The sequence below is a fragment of the Budorcas taxicolor genome, chromosome 2 (genome assembly GCF_023091745.1).
Source record: "Budorcas taxicolor isolate Tak-1 chromosome 2, Takin1.1, whole genome shotgun sequence".
Taxonomy (NCBI): Eukaryota; Metazoa; Chordata; class Mammalia; order Artiodactyla; family Bovidae; genus Budorcas; species Budorcas taxicolor.
In genome coordinates this window covers 24306633-24323920 of record NC_068911.1, presented here as the reverse complement: position 1 = coordinate 24323920, position 17288 = coordinate 24306633, and the positions used below count along the sequence as shown (strand labels likewise).

The following is a 17288-nucleotide window of genomic DNA, read 5'->3' as shown; positions in this document are numbered from 1 at the left end:
CTAGGGAACCATATCTGCCTGACATTTTTTATTTGCCCACCCAGAATGTCCCAATTTTTTAAACAAAATTACCAACAATTTAAATTGAAAATTCCTTTGTAAAAATCCATATTTCGAAAATTCCTTTGTAAAAATCCATATTTCTTGAAAAAATTCTGGCAACTGTCCCTATGAATATTGGCCTCTCATTTTAGATGTATACTTCAATGTCCCACCTGGCCTGCTTCCCTTATTTATATTATCTGTTTGGCTGCTATAGGTATTTTAGTTTATAACCTCTGATGGAGACCTGTTTGAAATAACATCATATATTAAGAATTCCAATCTTTTTTCTTCTTTACAAATCAAGGGCAAAGAGAATATGACTGTTCTGGTATCCTTAGTGCCATTATTAAATGTCTAATGAAAATTGTGTTTGTGTATGTGCCAATAGCGAGATTTTCAGATATATACTTCTGTCTGGGGGTTGGGTAGCTAAATACCTCAAAAACCCTCTCTGCATTAACAGATACTGCCATTGCTCTCTCACTTTATCTAAAACTGGCTTTCTTGAAGCCAGTCATGTGCTTATTACTTGCGTAGAAAGGATTGTAGAGCAGATTAGGATGTTGAAGGTATGCCTTTGTAAATTGAGCTTAATTAGTTCCAGTTTAAAATACATCTTAATAAGATTTTGGATTTGAATTCATTGTGTTTCACTTGGTATTCTACTTGATTTGAATGAAATAAATAATTACCTCAAGAGATCTTTGTTTAAATTCTGTGCTGTAATTGCTGTTCTTCATTTCCAGGCAGTCAATGAGCAGTGATAAACTCTGATAGATGTTGCTCAGTGCTTTTTTCACACTTCCCTTCTGAATGCCTGTAACTGACTTAAAAGTTTCAGTTTTAGCTGTATTGGTTTGATTTTTCAACAGCTGGTGCCAGCTTTTTCACCAAAACCACCTGAAAAATGTGGTGGTTTTTATACTGCAGGGATTGAGTCAGCTACACTTTTACAAGTTCTATTTGGAATTTGGATTTCTCCGAAAGGCATTCAAACATGTAAGTCAAGAAAACTTTTTATCTGGACTTGAGTCAGGGTCTCACACTTCGAGACTAGTGCATATATTTCAAATTGTGCTGCTTGGCAGCCTGATTGAACAAGAAGTAGAAGTTGTAGAAAGCTAAAAAGGCTACAATTGATACCTTGTGTTGGGATTAGATTTGTCTCTGATTTTTTCTTTTGGTTATCTAGGCAAAATCTCAGATTGCAATCTATAGTTCCCAGGCTGTAATCTATAGTTCCCAGATTGTAGATGACATTGTCACATATTATTTGGGCATTGGTGTTTTTGAAAATTATAAAATTTATATAAAATCCATATTTCTTGGCCTCTCTTGACAATATCACAAGATTGAGTTCCCTTAAAACAGTATCTGGAGCTGAATAGCAGCTGTCTTCTTTAGAAAGGGCATGTACTCTTCATTTTCCCATAGCCTCCTCCATTCTTTATCAGACTGTTTCATCCATTTACCCTGGAGAGCATTTGAATTTGTTAGCCCTAACCTAATTCTCCTTGGGTCTTCATTTTCTTTTCTGCTTTAATTTGTTGAATACTACCTATGTGCTCAGCCCTTTATTACTCATACTTAGCATGCATCATCTTTAATTCTCAAAATAGTCTTATAAGAGATACTTTTTAAAATTCCCATTTTATTCGTAAGGAAACTGAGTAATGCGTCCAGGTTACAGCTAGTAAGTGGTTGAGCTGGAATTTAAGCCCAGGTGAGCCTGAGGCTTGATCTCTCAATCATTGCTTTTCTGTGTCATTTTTACCTGGCATGTTATTCCACTAAAGTAATGCATATGAAAGTGCTTTGAAAAATAAAGGGTACTTTGCTTTTCTGAGTTACAAGTTTTTTAATGTTTGTTTCTTTAGTATAATGTGTAGTCATGGAAGCAAAGAAAATTGCTAGAGTAGGATAAATGGTATTTCACTTATTCAGTCATTTTTACACATTAAGAAAACAGTTCCCATTTTACAATGCAAACAGTTAAGGTCCAGATTTTTCATAGCGCTGAGCTGAGTCTACATAGCATAGCACTGAGTCTAGACCTTTGACAGTTTGAAAGTTTAACTGCTTTCAAACATTTTTGTAAAAGCCTGTTATGTATTTTCAGAAATTCCGCTTGCCTCCCCCTTCATCTGATTTCCTAGCTGATATCATCGGGCTGCAAAAGAAACAAATAATTGGGAATCTGCCCAAAGCAATGGAAGGTATGTTTATGACTCTGGTTTGATGATCTGCTCATATGGATATGCTTTGTTGTTCCTTAGTCACTAAGTCATGTCTGACTCTTTGCCTCTCCATAGACTGTAGCCCACCAGGCTCCTCTGTCCATGGATTTGTCAGGCAGGAATACTGGAGTGGGTTGCCATTTCCTTCTCTAGGGGGATCTTCCTGACCCAGGGATTGAACCCCCCGGTTCCTGCCACATCTGCAGGCAGATTCATTGCTGCTGAGCCACTGGGGAAGCCCTTGGATATGCTTACAAGTAGGTTTATCAGTCAAGTTTATTTTTGCAAACAACAAAACTCAATTCCAATTAAATTAAGCAGAAAAGCAATTGTGTGTGTGTGTGTGTGTTTAAGGAAAAAGAAAAGTATATTCCCTGGTTATCACTGACAGTAGATTCTTATGAATCACTGTGAATCATTTTTAAACTGTCCCTGGGTCTTTGTACACACAAGTGTACAAATGGGAAGGAAGATCTTACCTCTTACTAATGAGGGGATGCTCACTAATACTACTCACAATGGGGAATAGGCAAGTTTAGATGCTGGCCAGCTAAAGTATAAATATCCACAATAGCAGTGTTTGTCAGACTGGGTTGTGTCCCATTAGCAAGTTATAGCTGACCTTGTCTTTTGAGGGGCAAGGAGGTGAGTGATGGAATAGACCTTAACAGTTCATTGCAGATAGTAAGGTAAGTATTGTTCAATAATGCTTTTTGTATGTATATTCAGAAATCATTTAAATTATTGAATAGTTGCACTGAGGGAACATGAAAAAGTGGTGAGGAAGAACCAATGATTCCTTTCCGTATTCTCCATCACTGTTTCCTATTATCTTCTAGCTCAAAAGCATCTTACTTCCTATCTTTGCATTGTTTCCCTTTGCTTCTTTCTAACAGATGTCCATATCAGACCTGCAACTTCGTTTAATTTGACATCTACTATGTTTTGACATATTTGAGTGAATTACAGAGTAGTCATTATGAGATTCAAAACTCATGTAAAAGCATTGAGTTGTAAAAGAAAGGATGTAATCTGAAAAAAGAAATTGATGTGACTGAAGAATATGGATTGTTGAGGGTGACTAGGGGTGGAGATGGAATAAGAGGGGATGTAGTAGTGAGAGATGAGGCTTAGAGGTAGGTTTAAATGTTTTGCAGGCTGTAAATGCCATGCTAAGAATTTTGGGTTTATTCTGTAAGCATTGAGGAACTAGAGGGTTATAGCTAATTCTCTGTCCTAAGGATTTTGCTTCAGTTTCCCAACCTAAATATCAAAGTCCAAGTTATAGTCCAAAGTCCATAGCACTTTGATCTTTCTTCATTTTAGTCTTTCTTTGAAATATTCATCTATTCTTCTCCAGTTTACCCACCTCTTCTGGGGATAACTCCCGCATCTTTAGCTTTGATGTCCCAAATTCCAGGCCTACATTTTCTCAGCTGCCTGCTGGATGTTGCTACCTGGATATTCCATTGTACCCTCAATCGTAGGATAATTAAAAGCATTTTTTTTTTCATCCTTAAATAATAGACTTCCACCTTCAAATCCTCTTTCCTGTTAGTGTTGTTTTTCTCTAAGATACCAGTCTTGAATTTTAGAATTTCTTTTATTTTGGCTCCCCATACCCAATCTGCATGACTCATTCCCTTTGCTATTAAGAATCTCTATTCAAATGTTACTTTATAAGAGACCTTCCCTGATTATAAAATGTATGACATTGACCCTTTTCCTGCCCTAGCACTCCCTTTCCTCCTTTACCTTATCCTCACCTAATATATTATGTATTTGTTTATTGTATATCTTCTCAACTAGCATTTAGGAGAATTTGTTGATTTTGTTCATTGGGGAATCTACTGGGTAGAGCAATTCCAGGCATATAATAAGTACTCAGTAAATATTTTGTTGACTGAACTGAATTATTCGGTCACTATGCTTTATCAGTTTTTCTTCTGTAATGTTTCTTTTATCCTTTTTCTTCCATCCCTCCACCATCTTAATCCAGACTTTTTTTTTGCCAGAATTATTGCAAAGTCATTTTTCTCTCTACTACATTTTCTACATATCTTTGAGATTGATCTTTCTTAAAGTAGTGTTTGGTTATGCCACTTCCCTTCTCAGGAGCTTTCTGTTGCTCCGTAAGTCCAAACTCTTGAGCCTGATATTTATAGTGGTCTACAGTTCACTTTTTCCCTCTTCTTTCAATTTGTTTCTTATACTGCTCTTCTACAAAGATCTTTTTACTCCCTGACTTGTCGTCATTACCTTACCAAGTTTGGTTTGTACATTTCTCTTACTTGGAATGCCCTCTTTTCTTATTTCTGATATTTTGGCTGTTTGGGTTGCCAGGACCAGATACCCATTTAGGCCACCTTAAGTGAGAGGATATTATTTGAAGGATGCCTATGGACTAGAAAGACATCAAGAATCTAAGTGCCTCTGGTGAAGACCTTTTCTTTATCCTTTTCATGGCATCTTAGCTTCTTTGTTTTCTGTTCTAACTAGTCTGTTCTCTGTATTTCTAGTTCAGTTTTGGAAGCAAGAAAGCTGATCAGCTTAGCTGATACCCTTATTCTTTTTGAGCATGGCAAGGAATACCAAATTACTGGTCAGTTTATAACTGGCTCCCTTTTTAGCCAGGTGCCCACTCTTAATCCAATCAGTAACTGCTGCTTCTTAAAGAACAGGCTTGTGTTTGAGCAAGTGGTTAGGGGTGCAGTAGACTTATTAGGAGTGGCAGACACTGTAACAGACTAGTTTCAGTTCAGTTTAGTTGCTCAGTCATGTCTGAGTCTTTGCATCCCCATGGACTGCAGTATGCCAGGCTTCCCTGTCCATCATTAACAGGCTAGTTTAGTACAGCAAATATCTGAATTCTGCCCTTTAAGACTAGACTCAGCTAGTCTTTTCCTCTCTTGAACCATTTCTGACTATCTCAGCCAGTGTATTCTCCCTTTCCCTTTTATAGCTTTTATTGTTACAACCCATTTGAGAGTTATTTTTGCTTTGTGCTTCTGTAAATATATTAGAATGCAAGCTCCTTTAAAGTTGGGATTGGGCCTTATAAACCTTTTGATCTATACATCATTAAAAGACATGTCCTCTGAGGTCTTATAAGTATACTTTGTAACATATGTAATTGTCTTTGTTTCAGGGTCTTTACATTTTGCTAGCTCAAAAATTAGCATCAACTTGCAGAAAGACCCCATCATTCAAAAGTATGGCTCTAAGAAAGTGGGCTTGACTAGATGCCTTCTCACAAAGGAGGAAATGAAAACATATCACTTTCCATTACAAGGTTGGTATAGATTTTATCCTGTGTTGGCAACAATGGAAGAATATCTGTCAGTTTGTTTAAAAATATTACTGTTGAAAGTTTGTTTTTATGGACTGCTTTCCAAGTGAATTATTCCCTCCTCTATTAAAGAGGAAATACTTTAAGTGCAATGTTGTGTAAAGTATACGATGTATACTGTGACTGATTTTACATAGTACATGAACATGACCTTAAATAACATTGAAATATTTTGTGGGAATAAAAAAAATTCCTTTTTTATTTTTCTTTCATTCCTTTTTAGTGTATTGAAGTCAATATGTCTTTAACATTTTAACACTTCTCTAGTACTTCTAATCTTCCTCCCACCCACCCCCACCTCCATTTTCTTTAATAAATAGGTCTAGGCTCAGAGCCTTGGTCAGTTATGTAGTAAGACTTTAATAAAAATTCTTTTATTTATTACCTCTTAATCACAGCAGTAATGTTATAATTTCTTAAAAAAAAATAAAGCCCTATTGAGATATAATTAACCTATCATACAGTTCACCCATTTAAAGTATACAATTTCAATAGTTTTTAGTATGTTTGCAGAGTTCATCAACTATTGCCACAATCAGTTTAGAACGCTTTCCTCACCCCAAAAGAAACCTTGTACTATCATTTCCTGCAATGCCCTTTAGCCCAAGGCAACTACTAGTTACTCTCTGTTAATAGATTTACCTATTGTGAATATAAATGGAATCACACAATATGTGGTCTTTTGTAACTGTTTTTTTTAGCTTAGCATAAAATTTTCATGGTTTATCCATGTTGTTGCATGTATTATTATGTCATTTATTTTCATTCTAATGATATTCCATGTATGTTTATACATTTTATTTATCCAGTCATCAGTTGATGACATTTGAGTTGTTTATACTTCGGGGCTGTTGTGAATAATGCTACATCCAGATGAAAGTTTTTGCAAGGGTATATGTTTTCATTTTTCATAAGTATGTAGCAAAGGGTATATACCTACCAAATCGTATTGTAACTCTGTTTATCCTTTTAAGGAACTACCAGACTGTCTTTTTTTTTTTTCCTTTTTAAAAAATTTAAAATAATTTACTCATTTATTTATTTTAATTGGAGGCTAATTACTTTACAATACTGTGGTGGTTTTTGCCAAACATCAACATGAATCAGCCATGGGTGAATATGTGTCCTCCCATCCTGAACCCCCCCACACACATCCCTCCCTACCCCATCACTCTGGGTTGACCCAGCTTCGAGTGCCATGCTTCATGCATCAAACTTGTACCGGTCATCTGTTTTACATATGGTAATATACATGTTTCAATGTTATTCTCTCAAATTATCCCACACTCGCCTTCTCCCACATAGTCCAAATCTCTGTTCTTTACATCTGTGTCTCTTTTGCTGTCTTGCAGATAGGGTCGTCATTACTGTCTTTATAAATCCCATATATATTCCATATAAATTACATATATACAGTGTTAGTATACTGTATTGGTGCTTCTGTTTCACTTCACTCCATATAATAGGCTCCAATTTCATCCACCTCATTAGAACTGACTCAAATGCATTCTTTTTTTATAGCTGAGTAATATTCCATTGTGTATATGTACCACAGCTTCCTTATCCATTCTCTGCCGATGGACATCTAGGTTGCTTCCATGTCCTAGCTATTGTAAACAGTGCTGCAGTGAACATTGGGGTACATGTGTTTCTTTCAATTCTGGTTTCTTCAGTATGTATGCCCAGCAGTGGAATTGTTGGGTCATATGGCAGTTCTGTTTCCAGTTTTTTAAAGGAATCTCCACACTGTTCTCCATAGTGGCTGTACTAGTTTGTATTCCCACCAACAGTGTAAAAAGGTTCCCTTTTCTCCACACCCTCTCCAGCATTTATTGTTTGTAGACTTTTTGATGGCAGCCATTCTGACCCACATAAGATGGTACCTCATTGTGGTTTTGACTTGCATTTCTCTAGTAACGAGTGATGTTAAAACACTCATTCATATTTTCATTTTTGTTAGCCATCTGTATGTCTTCTTTGGAGAAATGTCTGTTTAGTTCTTTGGCCCACTTTTTGATTGGGTCTTTTGTTTTTCTGGTATTGAGCTGCATGAAATGCTTATATATTTTAAAGATTAATTCTTTGTCAGTTGTTTCATTTGCTGTTATTTTCTCCCATTCTGACGGCTGCCTTTTCACCTTGCCTATAGTTTCCTTCATTGTGCAAAAGCATTTAAGTTCAATTATGTCCCATTTGTTGTTTTTTGTTTTTATTTCTGTTACTCTGGGAGGTGGGTCATAGAGAATCTTGCTGTAATTTATGTCAGAGTGTTCTGCCTATGTTTTCCTCCAAGAGCTTTATAGTTTCTGGTCTTACATGAAGATCTTTAATCGATTTTGAATTTATTTTTGTGTATGGTGTTAGAAAGTGTTCTAGTTTCATTCATTTACATGTAGTTGACCAGTTTTCCCAGCACCACTTGTTAAAGAGATTGTGTTTTCTCCATTGTATGTTTTGCCTCCTTTGTCAAAGATAAGGTGTCCATAGGTGTGTGTCTTTGTGCCAGTACCATACTGTCTTGATGACTATAGTTTTGTAGTATAGTGTGAAGTCAGGCAGGTTGATTGCTCCCGTTCCATTCTTCTTTCTCAAGGTTGCTTTGGCTATTTGAGGTTTTTTTGTGTTTACATACAAATTGTGAGATTATTTGTTTTGGTTCTGTGAAAAATACTGTTGGTAGCTTTATAGGGATTGAATTTAATCTATAGATTAATTCGGGTAGTATACTCATTTTCACTATATTGATTCTTCAATCCACAAACATGGTATTTCTCCATCTATTTGTGTCATCTTTGATTTCTTTCATCATTGTTTTATAGTTTTTTGTATATAGGTCTTTTGTTTCTTTAGGTAAATGTATTCCTAAGTATTTTATTCTTTTCATTGCAGTGGTGAATGGGATTGTTTCCTTAATTTCTCTTTTTGTTTCTTCATTGTTAGTGTATAGGAATGCAAGAGATTTCTCTGTGTTAATGTTATATCCTTCAACTTTACTATATCATTGATTAGCTCTAGTAATTTTCTGGTGGTGTCTTCAGGGTTTTCTATGTACAGGATTATGTCATCTGCAAAAGGTGAGTTTTACTTCTTTTCCATTCTGGATTCCTTTTATTTCTTTTTCTTCTCTGATTGCTGTGGCTAGGGCTTCCGAAACTATGTTAGATAGTAGTGGTGAAAGTGGTGAACAAGACTTGTCTTGCTCCTGATTTTAGAGGAAATGCTTTTAATTTTTTGCCATTAAGGATAACGTTTACTATGGGTTTGTCATATATGGCTTTTATTATGTTGAGGTATGTTCCTTCTATGCCTGCTTTCTGGAGAATTTTTATCATAAATGGGTGTTGAATTTTGCCAATGGCTTTCTCTACATCTATTGAGATAATCATATAGTTTTTATCTTTCATTTTGTTAATATGGTATATCACATTGATTGATTTGCAAATATTGAAGAATCCTTGCATCTCTGGGATAAAGCCCACTTGGTCATGATGCGTGATCTTGTTAGTATGTTGTTGGATTCTGTTTGCTAGAATTTTGTTGAGGATTTTTGCATCTATGTTCATCAGTGGTATTGGGCTGTAGATTTCTTTTTCTGTGGCATCTTTGTCTGTTTTTGGTATTAGGGTGATGGTGGCCTCATAGAATGAATTTGGGAATTTACCTTGCTCTGCCATTGTCTGGAAGAGTTTGAGTAGGATAGGTTTTAGCACTTCTGTAATTTTTTGGTGGAATTCACCTGTGAAGCCATCTGGTCCTGGGCTTTTGTTTGTTGGAAGATTTTTTATTACAGTTTTGATTTCCATGCTTGTGATGGTGGGTCTGTTAAGATTTCTCTTTCTTCCTGGTTCAGTTTTGGAAGGTTATACTTTTCTAAGAATTTGTCCATCTCTTCCAAGTTGTCCATTTTATTGGCATATAATTGCTCATGGTAGTCTCTTATGATCTTTTGTATTTCTATGTTGTCTGTTGTGATTCTTCATTTTCATTTCTAATTTTATTGATTTGATTCTTCTTTTTTTCTTGATGAGTCTGGCTAAGTTTGTCTATTTACCTTCTCAAAGAATCTGCTTTTAGTTTTGTTGATCTTTGCTATAGTCTCCTTTGTTTCTTTTTCATTTATTTCTGCTCTGATTATTATGATTTCTTTCCTTCTACTAACTTTGGGGTTCTTTTCTTCTTTTTCTAGTTGCTTTAGGTGTAAAGTTAGGTTGTTTATTTGATGTTTTTCTTCTTTTTTGAGGTAGGCTTGTATTGCTGTGAACCTTCCTCTTAGCACTGCTTTTACTGAATCCCATAGGTTTTGGGTTGTTGTGTTTTCATTTTCATTTGTTTCTATGCATATTTTGATTTCCTTTTTGATTTTTTTCCATGATCTGTTGGTATGCAAAAGTGTGTTGTTTAGCCTTCATATGTTTTTAAATAGTTTTTTCTTGTAGTTGACATCTAATCCTACTGCATTGTGATCAGAAAAGATGCTTGAAATGATTTCAATTTTTTAAAATTTACCAAGGCTAGATTTATGGCCCAGGATGTGATCTATCCTGGAGAATGTTCTGTTTGCACTTGAGAAAAAGGTCAAATTCATTATTTTTGGGTGAAATGCCTTATAGATATCAATTAGGTCTAACTGGTCTATTGTATCATTTAAAGCTCATGTTTCCTTGCTAATTTTGTTTGGTTGATCTATCCATAGGTGTGAATGGGGTAGTAAAGTCCCCCACTATTATTGTGTCACTGTTAATTTCCTATTTCATACTCATTACCATTTGCCTTATGTATTGAGGTGCCGCTATGTTGGTTGCATATATATTTATGATTGTTATATCTTCTTCTTGGATTGATCCTTTGATCATTATGTAGTGTCATTCTTTATCTCTTATCATGGTCTTTATTTCAAGGTCTGTTTTATCTGATATGAGTATTGCTACTCCTGCTTTCTTTTGGTCTCCATTTGTACGAAATAACTTTTTCCAGCCCTTCACTTTCAGTCTGTATGTGTCCCTTGGTTTGAGGTGGGTTTCTTGTAGACAGCATATATAAGGGGTCTTGTTTTTGTATCCATTTGGCCAGTCTTTTTCTTTTGTTGGAGCATTTAACCCATTTATATTTATCATAATTATTGATAAGTATGATCCCATTACCATTTGCTTTGTTGTTTTGGGTTCATTTTTATAAACCTTTTCTGTGTTTCCTGTCTAGAGAAGATACTTTAACATTTGTTGAAGAGCTGGTTTGGTGGTGCTGAATTCTCTCAGCTTTTGCTTGTCTGTAAAACTTTTGTTTTCTCCTTTATATCTGAATGAGATCCTTGCTGGGTAGAGTAATCTTGGATGTAGGTTATTCTCTTTCATAACTATGTCCTGCTATTCACTTCTGGCCTTAAGAGTTACTATTGAAAGATCACCTGTTATCCTTACGGGATATCCTTACACAAGAGGAATCTTGTGTGTTATTTGTTGCTTTTTCCCTTGCTGCTTTTAATATTTGCTGTTTGTGTTTGATCTTTGTTAGTTTGATTAATATGTGTCTTGGGGTGTTTCACCTTGGGTTTATCCTGTTTGGGACTCTCTGGGTTTTTTGGACTTGGGTGGCTATTTCCTTCCCCATTTTGGGAAGTTTTTTACTGTTATCGCCTCAAGTGTTTTCTTATGCCCTTTCTTTTTGTTTTCTTCTTCTGGGACACCTAAGATTCGAATGTTGGGATGTTTAATATTGTCCCAGAGGTCTCTGAGGTTGTCATCATTTAATTCTTTTCTTTTTTCCTCTCTGCTTCATTTATTTCCACCATTCTATTTTCCACCTCACTTATCCTCTCTTCTGCCTCAGTTATTCTACTGTTCGTTCCCTCCAGAGTGCTTTTAATCTCAGTTATTGCATTGTTCATTATTAATTGACTCTTCCTTATTTCTTCTAGGTCTTTGTTAAATATTTCTTGTATCTTCTCAATCCTTGTTCCTAGTCTACTTATCTGTAACTCCATTTTGTTTTCAAGATTTTGGATCATCTTTACTATCATTTTGAATTCTTTTTCAGGTAGACTCCCCATCTCCTCCTCTTTGGTTTGTCATGTTCCTTCACCTGCTGAATATTTCTCTGCATTTTTGTTCTGTTTAGATTATTGTGTTTGGGGTGCCCTTTCTGCAGGCTGGAAGTTTGTGGTTCCTCTTAATTGTGAAGTCTGCTCCCTGTGGATGGGGTTGGAATAGTGGCTTGTCAAGTTTTTTTTTGGTTTGGGGAACTTGCGTCTGGGTTCTGGTGGGTGGAGCTGGATCTCTTCTCTCTGGAGTGCAATGAAGTGTCCAGTAGTTAAAGAGTCGGACACGACTGAGCGACTGAACTGAACTGTACTGAATGGGTTTGGCATGGCTTTGGGCAGCTCGTCTTGTAATGTTCAGGGTTGTGTTCCTGTTTTGCTAGAGAATTAGTGTGGCGTGTCTTGGACTGGAACTTATTGGCTTTTGGTTGGAGCTTGGTTTCAGTGTAGTTGTGAAGACTTTTGGGTGAGCTCTTGTCTATTAATGTTCCCTGCAGTCAAGAGTTCTCTGATGTTCTAAAGTTTTGGAGTTAAGCCTCCTGCCTCTGGCTTTCAGCCCTTCTCTTACTGTAGCCTTAAGACTTCTCCTTCCATACAGCACAGAAGATAAAACCCTTAGGTTAATGGCGAAACAATTCTCTATAGCCAGGGACACCAGGGAGATTCACAGAGTTATGTAGAGAAGAGAAGATGGAGGAAGGAGATAGAGTTGACCTCGAGTGAAAAAGGGAGAGTCAAAAGGGGAGAGAGCAATCAAACCAGTAATCAAATCCCTAAATGAAAATGGATACTGAACACTAGATTCTGAAAGGTACAAAATTGCTAACAAATATCAAGAAGCAAAGATTAAAAACCTAGAATAGAGGTTAGACTCTTATAAGTACAATATAAAAAATTTAAAACAAAATCAATCACAAAATTAAAAAAAATTATATATATAGAATTTGTTTTTAAAAACTAAGTTTTTTTTTGAAAGGTAATAGTAGGCTATAAAAATGAAAGTTAAAGGAGTAATAAAGAACTAAAATTTTTTTAAAAAATTAAGAAGCGATAATAGTAAAAATATATCTAGGAATTTCTATGGAGCTGTTATGAACAGTGTGGGGTCAGTTCAGTGTCAGATAGTCCCTTGTTCCAGCTTGTAGTTCTCAAGTTCTATAGGTGCCCCTCAAATGTGCACAGTCTCAGTATTAACTGCTGAGTTTTAATCTGAGGCACCTGTCACTTCCAGAGTGGTTCCTCCTTCTTTATTTTGCTTCCTCTGTTTGCAAATCTCTTCAGTGTATAATTTCCGCCCTGACACAGGGGTCAAAGGTGGCCACTTATTTAGGCTCACTTGTTCAGTTGTGTTGTGGGGAGGGAGGGACACTGCAAACAAATACTGCTGGCATGTGGGGAGTGCTCATGGTGGATAGACCACACTGGGTTTGCCACAGCCCAAGGCGGCATGTACTTCCCGGGTCCACACTTCTCAGGCTCCAGGGTGCTCTGCAAGGGCGCTGTCCCAAGTACGCCCTGCATTCCGTGCACTTCCCAGGTCTAAGCTGCTCAGGTTCTTGGATTCTCCACGGAGGGACAGACCCAGATGGGCTGTGTGTTTTGTGCCCTTCCAAGGTCCAAGCAGCTTATGTGAGACCTGGTGTTTGGCGACTACACTGTCCCAGGTGGGCTGTGTGTCTTATTCACCTCCCAGGTCCTGGCTGCTTGGTTTCCCAGGTGTGCAGTGAGAGCACAGTCCCAGATATGCCATGTGTCTCCTCTGGGGAGCTGATCTCAGGCTGCGATACTCCTGGCAGATGTCAACTGTCCAGGATCCCAGGAAGACATGGTTAGCAACTGGGGGCCTGCTCAGTTTGTTGGAAGATGTTATCTCTGGGGCCAAGATTGCAGCAGCCGTTTGCCTTCCAGCTCTGGCAGTCACATGCCTATCTTTCTGCCTTCAGGGAGGGAGAGCCCTATACAGCAGCCAGCTTGCTGTCCTTTGGTATTTTCTCAATCCTCTGTTATGTGAGTACACCAGGGGTCACCATGTGTTGTTAGAGCCTTTTGAGGGAAAGGTCTTTTTTTCTTGTCTCTGTGGAGCCCATGGTTTGGGTTGCTGTCTCACATTAGCTCCCTCAGATTGTCCTCAGGGCATTCAGGCCCGATCCTTGTCATGAGCCTCTATGCCACTTCTCCATCTCCACTTGTAGTTGCACATATTCTGTGGGTTTTTTTTTTTTTTCTCCTGGTTGTGTTGCCCTCTAAGATTCCAAAACTCCCCACAGACATGCCTGTGAGAGGGTTTCCTACTGTTTGGAAACTTCTCCTCCTTCATGACTCCCTCCCCAGGATGGGTCTCCATCCCTAAATCTTCTGTCTTAGATTTTGTCCTACCTCCTTTCAAACAGATTGGACTGCCTTTGTGGGTGCCTGGTGTCCTTCACCAGCGTTCAGAAGTTGTTTTGTAGAAGTTGCTCAACATTCAAATGATCTTTTGATGAATTAGTTGGGGAGAAAGTGGTCTCCCCATCCTATTTCTCCTCTATCTTTGGACTGCCTCCCCCCAAACTGTTTTACAAGGCAGCTGCACCATTTTACATTCCCTCCAGCAATGTATAAGGTTTCCAATTTTTGCACATCCTTACCAACACTTGTTATACTCTTTTTGATTATACCCATCCTAGTGTGAATTAGTATCTCATTGTGATTTTGGTTCATATTTCTCTGATGGCTGATGATATTCAGCATCTCATTATATGCTTATTGGCCATTTGTATATCTTTTCAGATCCTTTGTCCATTTTTTAATTGGGCTGTCTTTTTTTATTACTGGAGATCTTTTTGTATTCTGGATACATAAATTTCCTCTTAAAATAGATTTACTTAAAGTAAAAAAGCTATTTGTAAGATGGAGTTAACAGTTCATATATCATAGGATTGCCATGAAGATTGAGTTAATGTACAGAAAAAGCTTAGCATGGGGCACATAGTGCTTTAAAAAAGTTATTTTGTGGTATTATTGATACTAATACTACAGATAAGGAGGTCAGCAAGTACCATGTCTCTAAGATTTGAGAATATTCCTTTTGGGTTAGACTGTTTTGATTCTTTGAATTGTAATCAGTTGGAAATTTCAAGGTACTGTGACATAGAAACTGGTCAAAGCTTTTCATACTCCCCTTAGTTTCTTGTCAGATAAAATCTAAATGTTACCTTTAACTGTTTCAGCTTCTCTCTGAAGGTAGGAATCTTCAGTGATTCAGACATTTTTAGGCTTCTGAGATGAATGTGCCTGACTTATTGACTTAGGAAGGGGTATCCTAAGCCTATATCTGAGCCTCTGTAGGGAATTTTCAGGCTGGGAGTCTAGAAAATGCAGCACATTTCTAAAAAGAGATCTCAGAGAAATTTTAAGGGTACTAGAGTGTATATGGTGAATGTTAGTTAAACTTTCGACCTTCAGTGAAATCCTTTCAGATCTCTGCTATGGTGGAATTTCATTCCTACTTTTTCTTGTTTTGTTTCAGTTCAGTTCAGTTCAGTTCAGTCACTCAGTCGTGTCTGACTCTTTGCGACCCCATGAATCGCATCACGCCAGGCCTCCCTGTCCATCACCATCTCCCGGAGTTCACTCAGACTCATGTCCATCGAGTCCGTGATGCCATCCAGCCATCCCATCCTCTGTCGTCCCCTTCTCCTACTGCCCCCAATCCCTCCCAGCATCAGAGTCTTTTCCAATGAGTCAACTCTTCGCATGAGGTGGCCAAAGTACTGGAGTTTCAGATTCAGCAATACCACATACAGTCATTTGCATACTTTATTCATCCTCTGTTAGTGCATACATGGAAAAGGTCCCGTGACTTTGGATTTAGGTACAATTTGTTATTGCTAATAAGGAGGAAGAAATTGTTACTTGGTAACTGCAAGGAAACCTAGGCCCTAGCATCCCCAATAACAGCAGCCTACATTATTCTCCCCAAATATAAAAATGAGTAGATGGATAAAAAATTAAGGACAGAAATTATCTCATTTAATCTTCATATTTCAGGTGTCTAATATAGAGAAATGCCCCACAAATGTGGAATCTCAGTTTTCCCTGAATAAATATAGGAGTGATATTTACCATTTCTAGTTCTAAAGGTAAATGTTTTATTCCTTTTCCTCCTAGGTTTTCCTGACTCTGAAAACTTTGTACCTACCAAATGTAATGGTTCTGTAACAGACAACAGTCCTCTCTTTGGCCTTGACTGTGAAATGGTAAGTGCTACTTTTGATTTTCAACTGGAGTGTTGCACACTAGGGTCTAGTTGTCTTGATTGTGTTCAGTTCTAGCATTCAGTTTAAATAACTGAAAGTGGACCCATTTCATGACATTTTAGGAAAATTGAATCTTTGCTTCAGGATGAGGAATAAATATCACATAAGTTTTCTAACTAGTCAATCTAATTTTTGATTATTACTTGAAGTTGATTGCTTCTTTTTTTTTTTTTTTTTTTGCTGCACTGAGACTCTCTTGCTGTGTGCAGGCTTTCTCTAGTTGCAGTGAGTAGGGACTACTCTGTAGTTGCAGTTCAAGGGCTTCTTGTGGTGGCTTATCTTGTTGCAGAACATAGACTTTACAGCACATGAGCTTCAGCAATTGGAGTTCTTGGGCTTAGTTACTCTGTAGCAGCATGTGGAATCTTCCCAGACCAGGGACCAAACCCATGTCCCCTGCATTGGCAGGTGAATTCTTAATCACTGGACTACCAGTTGAAGCCTGCTTCTGTCTTTTGCACAGGTTTTTTCATTGTTGCCTTGAAGACTTGCCGCAATTACCATTGATTTGACTTGGTTTTACACATTTAAGATTAGAAGAAGGATTTCCCTGCTTAAGCTTCCTTTATGTTTTACTTTGTCTAAACCTTCTTTCAAATGCTGTGTATTCCCTCTCACTTAGTGCTCAAGTAATAGTTTCTCAACTCTTTTAACAGTGGATAAGATCTAAGGATTTGGAGTCATATCAGGGTGTGTATCCTGGCCTTGCCTATCTCCTTGGACAAACTAATTCCCTAATTCTCCCTCTGTGAAGTGAGGATAATGTTAGAGGCTATTTCATGGGGTTATTATGAGATGGTATATGAAACACCTAGTATTGGATTAGATAATAGTGCATGCTAATAAAAATTACTTTGTAGTGATACTTAGCATGATACTGGGTTGTAGTACACAGTAAGTGGTACAATTGTAATTGATGTTATTGTTTCTGTCCCTCTTAAGCACATCCTTCCCAGAGAAATTGTACTGTGTTGGTTACCTATAACTATAATAATGTTCAGTAGTCTGCCTAGCTTTAATTTCATTCATATTGGATCTTTTAGTCAGCAAACAGCTGTGCTGTTGTCTCAGGGACCCCAGCAGATTAGAATAGATGACAGCTGATATAGTCTTAAATAATGAGAGAAAGCAAGAGCTTCCACAGTTTAGCAGCCTAACTACATCCTAATCTTTCAGTGCCTTACATCCAAGGGAAGAGAACTAACACGTATCTCACTGGTTGCTGAAGGAGGCGGCTGTGTTATGGATGAACTTGTTAAACCTGACAACAAGATTGTGGACTACCTCACCAGGTATTTTTAACCCTGCTTCCAGCTCTCGATAGA

The 17288-nt window shown here is 37.4% G+C and overlaps 1 protein-coding gene across 1 annotated transcript in view; it reads left to right on the top strand.

The window, feature by feature from the left end:
* REXO5 (RNA exonuclease 5) overlaps positions 1–17288 on the top strand; it is a 66425-nt gene that overhangs the window by 8708 nt on the left and 40429 nt on the right. Inside the window, exons 3-7 of the mRNA XM_052635535.1 lie at positions 918–1044; positions 2165–2261; positions 5431–5574; positions 15815–15903; positions 17140–17255. Coding sequence (XP_052491495.1) covers positions 918–1044; positions 2165–2261; positions 5431–5574; positions 15815–15903; positions 17140–17255 — 573 coding nt within the window. The remainder of the gene's footprint in view (positions 1–917; positions 1045–2164; positions 2262–5430; positions 5575–15814; positions 15904–17139; positions 17256–17288) is intronic.